At 37.5% G+C, this 19,556-nt stretch overlaps 1 protein-coding gene across 1 annotated transcript in view; it reads right to left on the reverse strand.

Moving 5' to 3' along the window:
* The window catches only part of LOC106870708 (probable serine/threonine-protein kinase nek3), a 64,768-nt gene that overhangs the window by 16,317 nt on the left and 28,895 nt on the right, over nt 1-19,556 (reverse strand). The window contains exons 4-8 of the mRNA XM_052973667.1: nt 15,096-15,237; nt 13,377-13,445; nt 8,912-8,978; nt 4,044-4,177; nt 246-351 (exon numbers count right to left, since the gene is read on the reverse strand). Of these exons, the coding sequence (XP_052829627.1) occupies nt 246-351; nt 4,044-4,177; nt 8,912-8,978; nt 13,377-13,445; nt 15,096-15,237 (518 nt within the window). The remainder of the gene's footprint in view (nt 1-245; nt 352-4,043; nt 4,178-8,911; nt 8,979-13,376; nt 13,446-15,095; nt 15,238-19,556) is intronic.

The raw sequence follows: 19,556 nt of genomic DNA on the forward strand, positions 1-19,556 counted from the left end.
CGGCAAAATATCTGTACGGTGAATTGTATTATTGTGAATAGTCCTATGGCGAAATGCCTTACGCTGAATTGTTCTAGATCCAACTTTAGATACAATAATCAGAATAATGATTAACAATAGAGCTGATAATGAAAATAATTAGGATATTAATGAAGTTTGAAGGTGATAGGTAAGTCATGGCGTATTCACCAAATCTGAAAATTTATGAATCAACTTTTAGTATTTTTCAGCTTAAATTCTCTTACCTAATGTATTAGGCTCAAGGCAGACAGACTTTTGTAAGACATCTCCAAATTCCTGTCCTCCAATACACTGTTCTTCATTTAAACTTGGAAGAGTTGTTGATATTTTCTGAAAAGAGAACAAATGTATTGAGAAAATAAATATACTTTAACTTTAAATGTCGAGTTTGTCATTTAGATAATGACATTTAGGATTAAAAGTTTGAGGTTTGAATGCAGCCATATGGTACTGTGAAATAAAAGTGCAGATATAAATATTGAAATTTGTATACATGCAGGTATGGCTTTGTGGTTAAGAAATCTCTCTCTCTTCTGTGTGTTTATCTCTCTCACCCTCTCTCTTCTGTGTTTCTCTCTCTCTCCCTCTCTCTTCTGTGTGTTTATCTCGCTCACCCTCTCTCTTCTGTGTTTTTCTCTCTCTCCCTCTCTCTTTTGTGTGTTTATCTCTCTCACCCTCTCTCTTCTGTGTTTCTCTCTCTCCCTCTCTCTTCTGTGTGTTTCTCTTTCTCACCCTCTCTCTTCTGTGTTTCTCTCTCTCTCCCTCTCTCTTCTGTGTGTTTATCTCTCTCACCCTCTCTCTTCTGTGTTTCTCTCCGTCTCCCTCTCTTTTCTGTGTGTTTATCTCTCTTTTTTTCTGAGATATAAACACAGAAATATGAGAGAGAGAGAGAGAGAGAGAGAGAGAGAAAGAGAGGGAGAGAGAGAGGGAGGGAGAGAGAGAGAGAGAGAAAGAGAGGGAGAAAGAGAGAAAGAGAGGGAGAGAGAGAGGGAGGGAGAGAGAGAAAGAGAAAAAAACATACAGAACATAAAGAGAGCAATAAACACACAGAAGAGGAAAGGAGATAAACTCACAGAAGAAAGAGAGAGAGAAAAACATGCAGAAGAGAGAGAGGGAGACACATGTAGAAGAGAGAAAGAGAGTGAGACACAAGCAGAAAAGAGTGAGAGAGTGAGACACAGACAAAAGAGAGAGAGAGATAGAGCAAGACATGGACAGAAGAGAGAGAGCACAAGACACACACAAAAGAGAGAGTGAGACACAGAAGAGAGAGAGAGAGTGAGACACATGAGAAGAGAGAGAGAATGAGTGAGACACACGAGAAGAGAGGGAGACACATGAGAAGAGGGAGACACATGAGAAGAGAGAGAGGGAGACACAGAAGAGAGAGAGTGAGACACAGAAGAGAGAGAGTGAGACACAGAAGAGAGAGAGTGAGACACAGAAGAGAGAGAGTGAGACACATGAGAAGAGAGAGAGTGAGTGAGACACACGAGAAGAGAGGGAGACACGCGAGAAGAGAGAGAGGGAGACACAGAAGAGAGAGAGTGAGACACAGAAGAGAGACAGAGTGAGTGAGACACACGAGAAGAGAGGGAGACACACGAGAAGAGAGAGTGGGAGACACAGAAGAGAGAGAGGGAGACACAGAAGAGAGAGAGTGAAACAGAAGAGAGAGAGAGTGAGACACAGAAGAGAGAGAGTGAGACACAGAAGAGAGAGAGTGAGACACAGAAGAGAGAGAGTGAGACACATGAGAAGAGAGAGAGTGAGTGAGACACCCGAGAAGAGAGGGAGACACACGAGAAGAGAGAGAGAGGGAGACACAGAAGAGAGAGAGTGAGACACAGAAGAGAGAGAGTGAGACACAGAAGAGAGAGAGTGAGACACAGAAGAGAAAGAGTGAGACACAGAAGAGAGAGAGTGAGACACACGAGAAGAGAAGGAGACACACGAGAAGAGGGAGACACACGAGAAGAGGGAGACACACGAGAAGAGAGAGAGGGAGACACAGAAGAGAGAGAGTGAGACACAGAAGAGAGAGAGTGAGACACAGAAGAGAGAGAGTGAAACACATGAGAAGAGAGAGAGTGAGTGAGACACACGAGAAGAGAGGGAGACACACGAGAAGAGAGGGAGACACACGAGAAGAGAGGGAGACACACGAGAAGAGAGGGAGACACACGAGAAGAGAGAGAGGGAGACAGAGAAGAGAGAGAGTGAGACACAGAAGAGAGAGAGTGAGACACAGAAGAGAGAGAGTGAGACACAGAAGAGAGAGAGTGAGACACAGAAGAGAGAGAGTGAGACACAGAAGAGAGAGAGTGAGACACAGAAGAGAGAGAGTGAGACACGGAAGAGAGAGAGTGAGACACAGAAGAGAGAGAGTGAGACACGGAAGAGAGAGAGTGAGACACAGAAGAGAGAGAGTGAGACACAGAACAGAGTGAGACACAGAAGAGAGAGAGTGAGACACAGAAGAGAGAGAGTGAGACACATGAGAAGAGAGGGAGACACATGAGAAGAGAGAGACAAAAACAGAAGAGAAAGAGACAAACACACAAAAAAGAGAGAGAGCGAGACGAACACAAAAAAATAGTGAGACAAACAAAAAAAATGAACGAGACAAATACAGAAAAAGACAGAGGCAGACACAGGAGAGAGGGAATGCGAGGCAGACACAGGAGAGAGAGAACGAGAGGCAGACACAGGAGAGAGAGAACGTGAGAGACACAGAAGAGAGAGAACGTGAGACAGACACAGGAGAGAGAGAGAACGCGAGGCAGACACAGTAGAGAGAAAACACAGTAACATTTATTGCCAATCTTGCATGGAAACATGTCCAGCCATGGAGAAATGTTATCTTGTTTGGAAACAGATGCAGGTTTGTAATAGGCCATAGAAAATTTACCTCAATGAATTTTGTCTGACCGATGCTAGCAAGAAAGGGTAGATATGAAAACTATGGTGTGTGTCTTTATCTATCTATCTATCTATCTTATACATACATAGACTAGCCGTGACACGTTGGGTCACCAGGAGAGAAAGTTTCCCCAGCAACCAAGTTTTGTTTCGTGGACTTTTTCTTTTCCAGGTTATTAAGCATGCTTTCAATGAATGTGACATTGAAATCACACGTAAACGGCTCCTTTCCTTAGAAAAGGAAAGATTTGGCTGCTATTTCTTGTACGTCCTGCTACCACATAACAGCTATTTCAGATCCTTTATCACAAATAGCTGTTACGTCGTAGCAGGGCATGCTAGAAATAGCACTCAAATCTTTGGAGGCAAGATACTTGACTGCACCCGAGAAAAACGTATGGAAAAATATTTCAATCCAAGGTTATGAATGGGTCTTTTATGAAATATTTGCCATATTTTTAAAATCATTTTCACTTTAAAATATCTTTTAAATATCTCAAAAAATATTTTTGTAATGGCATTCACTTGAAAATAATTTAAAGAAACATTAAAATATTGTCTGTTTAAAGAAAGCTACTTTCTGTATTGTACAAATAACTGCACTTATTGTACAAACAGCTTACATTTTAGAAATCACATTCACTTTTAAATATTTCTAAATGATTAAAATATTGTGTTTAGCAAAAGTGAAAATAGAAACATTTACTGTAAAAAACAAATCGTATTTTTTTTGTTGTCAAGTCACTGTGGTTAATTGAAAGGTAAGAGTTTCTTAACTTTCAGGGTTAAGTTATTTTCAGAATATTTTCCCATTATGCACTATTTTGGGTATTTTAATCCCAAAACCCCCTAATATCTCAACAACCACAAGTGTGATTTACATGAAACTTATTTTATTCCGTTCATATTCACATCTCAGAGGATACTTAATTCATAGTATTTTCCCATTATGCACCAGTTTGGCTAGGTAACATTGCAAGCAAGCAAGATTCAAGATCATTTTTAATGTATTATAGATATATACATATCTGAAATAATATGGTTGGGAGGTGAATTTCTTAAACAAGTGAGCACTTAGGAAGAAGAAAAATAATAATTACACTGCTGAAGTTTCTTCTGTGCTGTCGACTACCTCTTCGTGATTTTGGCCTGACAGATATCTTGAACTTAGCAGCATCAGTATTCAAAGATGGAGTCTTTGCTACAGCTTCTAAATCAATTCCATAAACACTATCTAAAAGAAAAACAAACAAAAATACAAAGAAAAAATTGAGTAAAAAAAAAGTTAGTGTTAAAATTTGAATATTTTAAATCCAGGAATGTCAGTAAAAATTATTTTAAAACAATTCATAAATATAGTGAAATCTCTATTTAATGGATTAATAGGGGAGAAGACATACCAATACTGAAAATCTATGAAGTTAAATGAAGCCTGAAAGGTCATTTTTGTTGTTTTTACAAGATATACTACTGCACAATATAACATCATAATAAGGAACATGTAATTTTACTTAACTTTTTAACAGGGGAGTTGAAGAGTTATCATAGTCATAGCAATAGTTCAGTGGCCTTTATTCAGTATCTGAAGGTGCAGGTAAAGAAGAATCCTCAGCTTCACACTGCACAAATGGAGGCACTGGTGTTGTCTGTTTACTTGTAGATGATTAAGATGTACTGGCTGGTGAGGGTGAAATCAGAATGAAACAGTTGGGTGCAGCTGTTTGGACACTGATTAATTGGCACGCCCAACTAGACATTCAGCTTATTAGGTGACAGTACATTTTTGTACAAGAGGCAAAGACATGCACACACACACACACACACACACACACACATACATACAGAAAGAGAAGGAGAGATATATACGTAGCTACTTACACACACAAACAGAGAGAGAGATTTTATTTATTGAACACAATTGAAACAACTGTCATAAACACTTTTATACACAGGAATTTGATCACAAAGAGAGAGAGAGAGACAGAGAGAAATAGAGGGAGAGAAGAAGAGAAACATTACAATGTCTGCTGTCAAATATGTTAGCATCAAATCAGTGATGCTAAGTAGGTAGTGCCAAAATATCTCCTGCCCAATAGAAATAAAAGTTGAAGTTGTAGTTAGTGTCTAGCTCCAATCATTTGCCAGTGCTTTTTTTTTTATTGAACTGTACTGTTGAAAATGTTCATAGTAAGAGACAATCACAAGGTCAGAAGTTGTTCCTAAGCAGTGCACAACAATCTTCATGAGATCCCTCATATCAATGCTGTTTTGTCCACAACTTTTTCATAAGTGAAGACTTGATAGCCAGGATCACTGTAATTCTTAAGCAACTTCATCACTTGTTTCCATTTCCCCAACATTTACAAAGGTACCCTAAAAGTAATTTGCCTTTAATCTTCCATGATCATTGGACAACATTCTTGTTTTCATCTTGCAAGCAATTGTAAAGTGCAGACAATGTGTATGGATGTGTGTGTGTGTGTGTGTGTGTGCTCTGTCTCTTTCTCTTGACATCGGATGAAATGATTGTTACAGTGCCTATAACTACAGGTGCCTACAAAAACATGTGATCACTCACTCGTATACTTCTGGTACACTCCTCATACACTCACTTGTATCCTCTCACACACACACACACTGAATTTACACTCCAACTGTTAGTCTTCAGTGTGTGCAAAAATCATAAGCTGTGTAAATTTTTCCCTGCGACAAAAGTAGGTATACACTAAATGTATAATGATTATAATTATTACGTCATTATAGGTCACAAACCTTTTGTCAACACCAGTTTTTTGTGTTGGGTGAAAAATGGGGGCCTGTCCAGTATAGAGGGGACAGTACTTTCTATCAAACAATCTTTCATGTTCAAAGTACTTTTTATTTCCTCCACCTCTTTTCTCTCCCCTCCAAAATAACTTCTCAATATTAAGCCAGTGAAGGGATGAGCTGGAAGTGCATGAAATAATAACAAATCTCTTTCAAATGACTATCATACAGTAAAAGCAAAGTAAATATTGGGTAACTTACTCCTGGATAATTGTAGTATAGGAACATGAACAGAATGTCATTGACCATAGATCTGATCAGGTGTCAACAACCACCACCACAAAGAGTGTATTTTCTTTTAGCACTCTTTCAATTTCATAACTGACACTTTTATGAACTCCTCTTGCCATTCTTCTCTCTCTCTCACACACAGTATTAAACAATCTTATACATGTACAGATTCTTTCTACCTTTTATCTCATCAGCCTTTTCTGTAGTATTTATTTATTTATTTTTCTCTTTGCAATCATTACTTTTTCTTGCTTCTATTTTATATTTTATTTTATTTTCTCTGTTAATATTGTTCTATGAAATAGTTCTTGCCTCTCACCACACTCTCTTAAAAGTTAATATCTTCAGCTCACTATTTTATTCTTTTATTTGTTTCAGCCATGTGGCTGCAGTCATGCTGGAGTACCTACAGGAATTTTGATCTTAAGATTATTATTTATTAAGGTATTATTATTTTGCCCAGTGTATTGAATTCAAAATCCACTCCATTAGAGTTTATTAAAGTAAAGATTTACTATATTTCTAAATTTTCAGAGATTATAGCCCATAAAAGAGTTATTTGAACATGCAAGATACACCCATGATTTTATAAAAAGATGGACACAATAGATAATGTAGTCTGGACCTGTGCAGTGCCACATAAAAGCACCCAGCACACTCTGTATAGTGGTTGGCATTAGGAAGGGCATCCAGCAATAGAAACAATGCCAAATCAGACTGGAGTATGGTGCAGCTCCCTGGCTTGCTAGTGCTGGTTAAACTGTCCAACCCATGCGAGCATGGACAATAGATGTTAAATGATAAGACAGGATGACCATAGTGACTTTTGTCATCTAGAACATACTTCCATTAGACATGTTCATCAAAGGCAATAGCTGCATCCCATAGAAAAACTGTGGCAATTCAGTTTACACCTGCTTGTACAAGCTCAAAAGATACCTGGCCACTGTCTTTTGTATGAAGAAACCTAGGGAATACTAGTATGTGTAGATTAAAATCAATTTTGGTACTTGAATGGTATTTTAGTTGGTCAAATTTGGAAAGATAAATGATAAAGTTGACTTCAATGAGGTTTGAACTTAGAACATAAATGACCAGAAGTAAAAACAAAAGTAATTTTGTCTTACACTAACAGTTCTTCCAATCCACTGCCTCTATGGTCACAACCAGAATGTCATTTATTTTTAATCTTATCTATAAAAGGCAGATTTTTCTCTGTGTGTGTGTGTGTATGTTGAAAATTCATACATTTACACAATTCCAAATTTCTTGAATGAAAGAATCGGAATTAATATTCTAAATACCATAACTTAGGTCACAGCGTCATTTTTTCTGTCAAAATAACACACAATTATGAATAAAATCCATTAAACTACACAAAATAACATTTTTCCCCTAATAGAATCTAATTTCCTCTTTCTACTACCTTTACAAATCCTTTTAACTTCTACTTTCTCTTCTGAACCTTTACAAACGATCCTTCGTACAAATTTTTACATCAATGCAATTTTCTTAATGTGAACTTTCCAGTGCAGTAATTAGATTTTTAAAATTTCATTTACTTTGTGTGATTTAAGGGAGATTTGGCTGTTGTTTCTAGCAACTTTTATATTTCTTCCCTTCTACCTGTACCGGAGTTCTTACACATTGGTCACGCGCTCAACATATAATATAGAGGGTAAGAGTAAAAGAGGGAGTGAGAGAGAGAGAGAAAGTGATACATACAGAGTCATAGATTAACTTGCTTTAAGACTATTCTTTCCTTCTACCTTTTCACTCTTACTTCGTTCTTCTTCCTCTCTCCCATTTAATAGCTTTCTTCTACCCTTCTACCTCTAACCTATTTTTCATAACATAGAAACGTAAAAACACACACAACCACACATATGTGATCTGTGACAACAACATACACAGAAACACATACACAGATAAACATTATAGATATAAGATTTAGTTTCTGTGTGTTTCTTATATAAACACGCACACGCATTGCTATAACTGCTATAACTGTCTTCCGTTCTCCCTTCCTCTCTCTTCATTGCTCCCGTTCTCTATTCCTTTCTCTCCCTCTCTCTCTCTCTTTTCCTCTCTCCCTATTTTCTCTCGCTCTCTCTCAAACGCATACATGCGCACGTACACACAAGCATTCACTACAATATAACTCATGTTCATCAATGTTTTGTAAATATACAAACTACGGAGCTTATGGACAACACATTGCAAATCAATGAACTTCATTACAAAGAAGAGAGCTTGCTGGGGAAAGAAAGCAACCGGTTTAAAAAGACAGCAACAGACTGCAGTAATTCATCACATTCCAGAAGCTACTTTGAATATAATGCAAAATGGTGCATCAACATCTACTGCCCAATCTGATAGAATTCTGGCAAAACTGTGTAGCAACAGATCACCAGCAATTGCTTCATCAGAAATTGCCGTCCTACCTCCTGCGAAAAGGGATTACTCTGCTATGTATATTCAGGGCAGCACAAAAAGTTGTTTTGCACAAGTATTTGTATAGCCAATTAGACGGATGAAATTTACATACATTTAATAATGTTACGCAAAACAACCTTCACACTTTCCCCATTAATTTCATCATCTTTTGAATTATGAACATATTTACATCATAGGGGTTTTTTCGTTGTAAGGCTTTCTTTTTTAGTTGATTTTCACCTAGCAAGACTTATCGTAGATGGCGTAATAAGTCACACCCAGACAACATCGGGTTATACTGCTAGTCTATTTATAAGACTACTAGATCAAGGCTGACCTGATACTAAATTGCAACTGAAATTTTTTTCAATCAATAATATCCTTTCAGGTAAAGAAACACCCCCACCCAAAAAAACTGTCACTGTGCTGAAAAACAATATAAATCCTCACAGAAAAGTATGAAGAAAAGACAAACCAGGGTTTTCTTGCTTGTCGCCATAACTGCATATACTGCTATTCAAGTCTTTTGCAGGTATTGAAAACTGGAAGTAAGTAAAAAGAAAATGTTGCTCTTACTGTTGTTAACATTGAAAATGCTAGATACATTTCAATAGATTGTAATTTTCATTTTTAGAATTCCATTTAATTTTCTTCAGAGTAATGTGACCATATGTGAGTAAATATGCACATGCATGCAAGTGTGAGTGTAATTTTGTGTATATATATTCTTCGTTAGTATTTTAGATCTGTTTATCCCTCTTTTCATGAGCTGAAGAGGTCTTTCTCATCTCCTTCATGAGGTTTAGCCTCTTGAAATCAGCCATTATGACTTTTTTCTGCATCATTTTTGGTCTTCCTTTTTTTTTGCAAGATTCTCCAGATGTATCATGCCTATACCAGCTCAGTCTTCTTGCTTGCACACTAAATCTAGTTCATCTTACAACTTCATTTTTAAAGCTCATTTGTGCTTCATCATTCATGTACACTAACATTATATCCAGAGAAACATACTTGCTTCATTTCTTTCCACTTACTCCACATCTACTGATGATCTTTTACTAGCAGGCAATATCACAAATTGTATCATACAATCTATCCTTCACTCAGAGAGAGAATACTTTAGTTGCCTTGTCAGTAGATGTAATAATTCCTGAACTTCTTTTGATCTGCTTATTCTCTAACTTATGTGCTTTCAGAATATATACATTTCCGCAATTGATTATGTCACCTAGGTAATAAGAGCTATCTAGAAGACTTCTTAGTATTTGAAAGAATTTACTCCATGGGTGCACTTTACTGTTAATTACTCCTGTGTTTTGCTATATATAAAATACATTTTTCTGTCAAATCTGCTTGTGATCTCAGTATATCACTTATGTTTGTGTGTGTGCACAAGTGCATTTACTTTCTGCATGTCTTTACATGACACCATTTGAACAAAATGTTAATATGTTTACATCTCTTGTAAACATATTCTGTAGCTCTGTGATTTTAACTTGAAGACTAGTGAAATACTAAGGGTTGGTGACAAAAGAAGGATCCATCTGTAAAATGCTACTTCAATGAGTCTTTATCTAACCCATGCTAGTATGGGAAAGCAGATGTATAACAATGGTAATATATCCTATAAATGCATATGCATTTATGGAAAACAGACATTAAATGATAATCATATAAACTCAAATAATGCAATAAAAGCTGTTCGATAATGTAACCATTATAAATAACACATATTTAGCATGAGTTGTTTAAATGCCAGGAGCTGCAGTTTATCATTTGAAAAAAGATTCCTTTAAAGATGTATTATGCAGAAAAACACAATGTGCTTCAGAGCTAGGCAAAATGAAATTGTCCCAGAGCAGCAAATACAATTTTTTGAAGTTTTTGCAGTACCATGTACTTGCATCACTTCCAAAATTGAAAATTCTAGTCTGAAGTATAAACTATCTAAAGAATAAGCTCTACAGATCAGAGATTTTATGGGAGTTCCTGGCCTTTCTACTACTTTAATCCAAATTTACCTATCTAATGCTTTTCTAAAAAGATATGCTAGTTCACCACCAGCAGTAGCATCAATAAACATGACACTCTGGTATTTTTTGCTGTCATACTATGAGTTGGCCTTATCTTTTTCTTGGTCCTTTCCAAGCTGTTCCAGGATTTATTCCTTTGTAGCAGGCAGATCCCATTTGCATCATTCTCTATGATGGTTTTGTACTTTGCCCTGGCTCCTTTGTACACTCTAATCCTGTCCCTTTGGTTGTAGCCAGAGAACTGCATGCAGTGGATGAAATGTTGTATGCATCTTTCTAATTCTATAGCGTCACACATTTAGGACATTCCTCATCACTTTCACCAAGTCCACAATTAGGATATTGAACTTGGCATTGCCTGCAATGGCTACGTTCTTGCGGACCAGATATTTAGAGGCTATGAGTTTGGCATAGTGGAAATGAAGGATCTTACTATTCTTAGTTTCCAACCAGAGTTCCATATCTATTATTGGTAGCCTATAGTTAAGGTGCTTGCCAGGTTAGTCTGTTGTTACTTTAATACTCTATTGGATGAAGCTAGCTATTTGTTGGATGCTCTCTATAGTGCTAGCTTTTTGTTTATTGACACTGTCTTGTTGGGGTACTTTGGTCACTATGTTGATATCATCCACATAGTGGGAGTAAATGGTTAGTATTATGGAGCTCTCTGCTAATTTCTCTTTGAGTCTCCTATCCCACCATACCATAAATAGGTTAGCCACATTGCCAGGAATACTGATGGCTGCACCTTCTCCTTGGGTATATATCTTATTAAACTTGAATATGTGGCCCTAAAGTGTGACACTGGGACTCACACCCACAATGTGTGACCATTTTTCTAACCTGATTGTAGTTTTGGGGGGTCTGTATAGTTCTGGTTCACCCATTCCATCTCTAAGGGTCTTCTTTGCTATTGAGGTTATAGTAGGTGGTCTACCTCTAGTGGGGCAGAAACAACTAAGCTCATGTTCATCTAAGTACTCCTTCTTATATGTAGCATAGGGGAGTGGAATAGGTGAACACTGGTGGAAGCTCAAGGAGGAGAAAAGCTCATCAGTGCTCTACTAACATGTTCAATTAGAACATAGAGGTTTGGTTGATAACATACAACTTAAGATATTATTAGCACATAGAACAGACACAACACTTAGATTATGGAGGCAACACACATAGTAATAGACAGATTGCGGAAACATGAATGGAACGATATCTCCCACCACCACACCATGCAACATAATGACTAAAGACAAAAGGAAAAAAAACAAAACAAATATAAACAGTATAATACATAAAGCCATGCATGCACATACAAAAGACATGTACATACTTATGATGAAATATAAGAAACAGATAAATAAGTAAATAAATGAAAAAAAAAACTACATAAAGGGCACGGATACAAACAGTAAGCAAACTCATATACACACACTAAAACCACACATACACAAAACACAGATATGTGTACACACACAGATATAGATAAAGATTACACATCATAGAGAGACAGAATGGACTAAACAGAACAGGAGGAAAATGTGGACGGAAGAGTCGCTGAAGAAGTCACAGATGTGTGATGAAAGATTTCCAGACAATGGACATAAGATAAAATTAGAATGATAATAATTGAGTGGAGAACAAATATATAATGTGTGTTTATTTAGCAAGAAAAAAAATGACCGTCCTAAAAATATAACACTATTTGTTTCAACACATGATTCTACATCAGGAATCTTGCAAAACAAATTCATGTATGTATGTATGTATGTATGTATGTACTACTACGTATCTCGCTTTACCCCTCTCGTTCTTCCTCTGTTACTACTACGTATCTCTTTTTCCCCCTCGTATTTCCTCTTGTTGCTCACCTATTCTTCTACTTCCTCCCTCTGTTTCTCCCTCTACCACTCTCTCTCTTCCCTTTACACCGGCATGGTCACATGCTTCCGGTCAATAATCCTTTCCTTCCTTGGCTTTCGCCAAGCAACGCACGCACCACTTTGTCCCTCTCTGGTCCGTGCCTCATCGCGTTCATACACACATAATTTTTCTCGTCTGGCCGTAAAGCCTTTTCTGTTTGTTATCCTGTCTTGTATTTTGTCCGCCACTACATTCCTCCATGGCTAGATTTAATTTGCATATACAAATTTAATCTGCGATCCATGGGACGAGCCGTTTTAGCGATGCGTCCTGCCCAAGCTCGTCGAAACGCCGGTGTTAAAACGTGGGTGGCTGATGAAGGAGAATGTTCTCTATGTGGCTCGTGTGTTCTCGTCTACGTTTGTTTGCAATGTCCTGTACCCAGATATGCACCTATACATACAGGTGGATGTCGGTATGCACATACCTGTACGTATATATGCATATACTCATTTACTATTTGTTTTTATATATATATATATATATATATATATATCAAGTGTAAACAAAGTTAGCGGTTATAATAACTGACTAAGGGATAAAATATCTATATATACTATTGGTATCCGTTACCTGTATTATCCCCGAGTATTGGTGTGGAGGCACACCATGCATGTAGAGTACAGGTAACAACAGGATAAACAAGAGTTTATCAAGAACCAATGCAAATAATTAGAAAATGGAGAAAACCACAGATTAACAAACACATCGATTGGACCACATTTATACCTTATTTCTTCATACAGATCATGACATAACATGTTACATCACCTATTTTGTTATGTCAATCTGTGTATTAAAAAATAAGCTATAAATGTGGTCTAATTGATGTGTTTGTTAATCTGTGGTTTTCTCCATTTTCTAATTATTTATATATATATATATATATATATATATATATATGTATTTCATATTATACAGTATATAAGAATAGTGTAGCTGGTGGAAGTAAGAAAAAAAAAGGTAAGGAAGAGAATGTGAGAGACATACCCCTTCATAGCTATCAGAACTATTCAAACTCTGTTGGCTTCCATGACCAGATAACTTCCCCGAACGTGACTGCAATAAACAATTTAAAAACAAAAAATGCATCAATAATGATTAGTGATAAAACAATGAAATTCAACATAATTGCAATAATTTTTGGCTAGCTGAGCACCTGTATTTTTTCTTAGATATCCTTTCTATTAAAGGAAGATAAATTCTGTCTCTAAATCCCCGAAGTAGTATTTTCTGCATCTAAATTGGTAACATTGTTATTTTCTTTTAATGTAGTTTTAGCAATGTTATACATGGGTAGTAACCAAAAGGAGATTGTGGTTGATTTCTTGGATGATAGAAAAAAGATGTGAAACAGGTAGCATCACTTGATGGACCCCAAGCACCATGTAGAACACACACACACAATCTATCAATATGTAGCAACAACCTCAGAACTCTCTGCATTCAATAAAACTACTAACAAGCACACATAATTTCAACATAAACAGTGACATAGACTGCCTCTACTTAAAATGAAAACAAGGTGGCAAAAGCTTAACATCAAACCAAAATACCTTTGAATGTTGTATCACATCCCTTTGGCAACATCTTTTAATCACCAAGTGTCAAAGTGCTTTCCTTTACCAAGTTTGCATACATGAAGCTGATACCATTTTAAGACTTGGAAGGCAGCACCTTGAGCAGCATTCCTTGTCTGACCACCTTAAATACATGCCCAAAGAAGTTGCACACTCCACTACAATGTCCCACTTTGAAGGGTGTGTTTGCAATCCAGGAACAGGAAATATCAACCAAATACTTGATGCACAAAAGGGACAGATGCAGGAGAAACAGTAAAATGTGACGACCAATGCAGACTTTGTGGAGTTAACACCAATGATATCATCCACATCATAAACAGTTGTTTAAAAATGTCATCATGGTATTATGATGAGATATGATGTAGCTAGGACACTGCATAACGATATCCATCGAAAGAATAACCCCAAGGATAAAGAAGCCATAGCCACTCATAATAAAAAGGAGTACTGGTGGAATGTCCCAGTGAAAACCTCATTAAAATGTAAGTACAACATTATTTAATGTTATATATAATGATATAATGATTTGCGATAGAGAAGAGAAAGTGTGTATAGTTGTGGAAATCAGCTGCCCAACGGATGTTAATATAAAGCTGAAGATCAGTGAAAAAGAGAACACCTACGCTGAGCTAATAATAAATCTGCAGTTACTCTATCCAGATTACAAGTCCAGGTTTAAACCTGTAATTATTGGAACACTGAGATATGTAACACACCTCTTAAATACCAATCTTGAGAAATTAGGCTTCTCAAAATCAGAAAGGAGAAAGCTGATTTGAAGATTACAGAACCAATCCATAACTGGAACTGTAAAAATCTGTAAAACTTTCCAGAAGTTTATCATTTAAGTATATATGAGCATGTCTATATATGCAACTATAAGTATGAGAATACATACATTAAACAAAACGTACAAATCTGCAAAAATACCCTGTTGATGTTGAAATTCCAATGAAGGAGCCTTGGATCTAGGTTAGAAACTGGCCCTTTCTCTATTGGCAAGAAATCTTGAAATAAAACTGATTAATGACATACGTACAAACATAGGCATGCATATATATATATATATATATATATATATATTTTTTTTCCTTGTTGGCTTGGTTTTCTAGTAAAAGTCACTTACCATATGCAAAGTTTTATCAATTCCTTCAACAGAGTATGCCAGTTTTCGTAGGAAACCAGATTTGGAGGCATGCTGTTCCATAAGGACACTATCTTCTGAACGGCTCTTATTTTTCCGAAGTGATCTCCTCGAGAGGAGAAACCTGTAATAAAAGAAAAATAATAACGACAATGATTTCTTTTGTTGGCCTCAAAGACCCAGAACAGAGTCAATACAAATGTAATTACAATAGAAAACAAGAAACTGCTTATACTAAACACATGACATTTTTGCCTTACGATATTTTTGCCTTCCTTTTCTTTCACACTTTTTTTAAAAATAGCACTCCGTTGCTTACGATGACAAGGTTCTTGTTTATCTGATCAATGGAATGGTCTGCTCGAAAAATTAATGCACAAGTGGCTGAGTATTCCACAGACATGCATATCATAATGTAGTTCTCAAGGAGATTCTGCTTCACACAGACTGTGACAAGGTTAGCCTCTTTGAATCACAGTTACAACTTATTTTTGCCAGCTGAGTGGACTGCAGCAAGGTGAAGTAGAAAACCTTGCTCAAGAACACAGCATGCCGCCGGGAATTGTACTCATGACTTTACAATCGTGGGCCAAATACCCCTAACTGCTGAACCATGCACCTTCACTCTCTTAACCATAGAGAAAAGGAGTGAAGCGTAGAGACAGAGAAGGGAAAGCCTCAGTCATTTACAATGACAATTAGACTGAAATATGATCGATCTTTTCTAGCTTCTTTACTTTTAACAATGAAGAAAAGGGAAAGACATTTAGTAAGGAATAGAGGCAAAGTCTTTCAGGTGTTTACGTTTTTATTCTGGTAGTTCTAGAATGATTGACTGTTCATTTAAAATAATAATTAGACAAATACGTTCTAGAATGATTGAGTTTTAGTTCCCCCCTTCTTTTCCCAGTCCCCAATAATTATATATATATGTATATATACTGCTCAATTCTTACTAACCTCTACACCAGGATGCTTGGATCTTACCTTTAGATTATTAGTATAGTTATTATACACACACACACACACACACAGATTTATTCAAATGCACCCATTGCCAGATCAGATTGAAACCTGGTGAGGTCTCCTGGCTTGCCAGTGCTCAGTCAAACCATCCAGTCCATGCCAGATTGGAAAACGGATGTATAAGGATGATGATGCATAGACACATGCACATGTAAATGCTTACTTATATGCATGCATACACACCTGTTAGTTCAAATGGCACATGAAATAGAAAATGTTAAGACAGATGGTCGGAGAGAGTATGTGAGAGACAGGGAGAGTATGAGAGAGAGACAGAGAGGGGTGAGTGAGAGAGATAAAGATATAAACAATGGCCCTGCTCAATATGTAGGAAAAGAATTGAAAGAAATTCCATTTGCTGCACCCAGTGTAAATTATGGACACATAAGAGGTGCAGTGGAATCACAGGTAGATTAACAGATAAAGTCGTCTTTGTATGTGGCAGATGTGTAGGAACAATAAGCACTAAGGAGCACACGGGACTTAGATGGTCTCAAATGCCCAGGAGGCTCACTTGAGGTTGTAGATCGTTTCTGTTACCTAGGTGACCAAATTAGCAATGGTGGAGGATGTTCTGAAAGTATTGTTTCTAGAATAAGAATTGGGTGGAGGAAGTTCAGAGAGCTATTGCCTCTGCTGGCAACAAAAGGACTCTCTCTCAGAGTGAAAGGTAGACTATATGATGCTTGTGTACAAACAGTTATACTCCATGGTAGTGAGACAGGGCTCTGAATGCAGAGGACATGTATGGGCTGGAGAGAAATGAAAGCAGTATGCTCTGTTGGATGTGCATGTACAACAAAGTGCAAATGTATTGAGAAAGTTGGGTATAAGAGAAATCAAATGTAGCATGCAAGAGAGAAGACTTCATTGGTTTGGACATGTGATGTATATGAATGAGGACAGCTGCATAAAGAAGTGCCAATCACTGAAAGTGGACAGTACCTGCTGCAGACATGGGATGAAGTGGTATGGATAGATATTGGGCCCCATGGAGGAAATGATAATGAATCAAGATGTCTGGCGATATGAGGTTCTTGAGAAAACCCGCTCACATCAGCAAAACTGAGTTCTAGAAGTTCTTTGTGTTACACTCACACTTAAGAAAACTTTTCACACCCTACCCCAACAAACCAAACTACATCTCTACACCTCTTCCTTACATTTCCTCCTTCATACGCTATGCTTACCTCTCACTCCCCAGTCCTGTCCTCATGTCTGTATCATTGCTGTCTGGTAGCCTCTCCCCCACTCTATATAACCAGGTTTCCATCACTCAATGCATTCCCCTCCCCACTCTCTAATCATGTTTCTTTGACTCTGTCCTGCCATTTATATTATGACTTTCAAACCTCAAGAATATGTCCTGGCACTTTCCACCATCTATATATCTCTCTTCCTCTCTTCAACCATCCTATTTATATTCTGATCCTCGTCCCTTGTGATTATGCCTGCTCTTCCCTATGGTTGCACAACCATGCATCTTCTTTGCAGCAGCACATCTGTTTTTGTCCTTGTTCCTGATCTCTCTCTCTCTCTCCGACCAGGCAACCTTGTCTACTTCTGCAGCAAGACACCTGTTTCTGTGTGTCTGTCTCACTATAACCTTCCATAAACTGACACAAGATCACCTCCTCCAATGCCCCCTCCCCTATCAAAAGATTTATGTCTTGTAAGTTACTTGGTGACCCTGTCAGTATAAGTGCCACTTAAAAAGTGGAAAGTGGTTAACATTTGGAAGGGCATCCAACAGTATAAACCTTGCCAAACCTGACCTTGACTGTGCTTGTGTCTCGTAAAAAGCACTCAGTCCATCCTGCTGGATGGTTGCAGAAAGGGCATCCAGCTGTAAAAATCCTGCCAAAACAGACACAAAAGTCTGATGCAGGCTTCTGCCTGGCCAACTCCAGTCAAACAGTCCCACCCATGCCAGCAAGGAAGGTGGATGTTAAACGATATATTTAAATTGGCACTCCATTGATTACAAAATTCCAGTTAATCTGATCAACAGAACAGCCTGCTCATGAAATGAACATGCAATAGCCGAGCACTCCACAGATGCTTGTATCCCAGTGGCAGCACATAGATAAAATTAGTTGGTGTACTTCTTCAGAAAACTTTTAGCTGTTGTTTTAATATTGTGTAAAAGGAAACAAACATATAAAAAAATTTATACATAAACTTGATTGGTTCAAGTTTTAGCCACTGCTGAAAATTCCTCCTTGCTTTTTAAATCACAAAGTAAGAGGGGAAAATTTGCCCTATTTTTCAAATCCTGGCAGCAACACTGTAGCTGGAAGCAGGATAATAATCTAATTCTACATTTTATCACATTCAAGAATATAAACATGTTTTTAAGCACAACACATACGGAGTCAAAAAGAAACACTAACTTTCACTGGAAGACCAGGGTCAGCACTGCGTGAAAGACAGTGCTCACTCTCTAGCGTGCAGCTTCCTATCTTGGACATGTGAGCATGCACACAACAGCCAAACACTGCCTTGCTGGAACTGTGAAGTGCACAGTTCTATACAAGGATTTTTGTATTTTTTTCATAAAGTAGGGGATGGCTACTGACATTAAGCTTAACGATTATATAATGTACCAGTATAAAGAAAGAATTAAAGAAAAAAAGACATTGAATGTTATCAATAATATTGAGTGGAAATAGAGGGTGCTGCAGTTCCTATACATAAGCTTCCACTGGTGTACCCTAAACATAGCTCTCAGGGAGATTCAGTGTAACACAGAATGTAACAAGGCTGGCCCTTTCAAATACAGATACTACTCTTTTTGACTGGAACAATATGAAAAGGATACAATGTGCTACCTGGAATCAAACTCACAACCTTATGATTATGAGCCAAGAACCCCTAACCACTAAGCCACTTGCTCCTCCTCCACCCTCCCTCTGTCTGTCTGTGTGTGTGTGTGTGTCTCTCTCTCTCTCTCTCTCTCTCTCTCTCTCTCTCTCTTTCTCTCTCTCCTCATTTGCTGGCAGACAAGATTTTTCATCAGGCCTTGTAACACACACAATTGCTCAACCTGCTGAAAACTGCAACCAAATATCTTACAAATCATATCCTAGCCCCTTAAAGGCTACAATATAGACATTGGTATAGAAAATGAGGGGATTATCATATGACTGATCTGCTCTGCACAATTAAGTTGGCGTTGATGTTGAGCTAACAAGGTGAATTGCTTCTGCATATATCTCCATCTTTCCTCTTACAAAAGTAATTAAGGGAGAGACTGATTTGAGTGACAAGGTAGTAAAAAGGAAGTAATGAAAAATGAGGCAAAAAGTGCAGTGATAACAGCTACATGTTTGCTGAGAGAGAAAGAGCAAGTGATGGATAGCAGTAAAGATGACAATACACAAACATGTGTGTGTGTGTGTGTGTGTGTGTGTGTGT

This window comes from Octopus bimaculoides, chromosome 16 (genome assembly GCF_001194135.2).
Source record: "Octopus bimaculoides isolate UCB-OBI-ISO-001 chromosome 16, ASM119413v2, whole genome shotgun sequence".
In the NCBI taxonomy this organism is placed as follows: domain Eukaryota; kingdom Metazoa; phylum Mollusca; class Cephalopoda; order Octopoda; family Octopodidae; genus Octopus; species Octopus bimaculoides.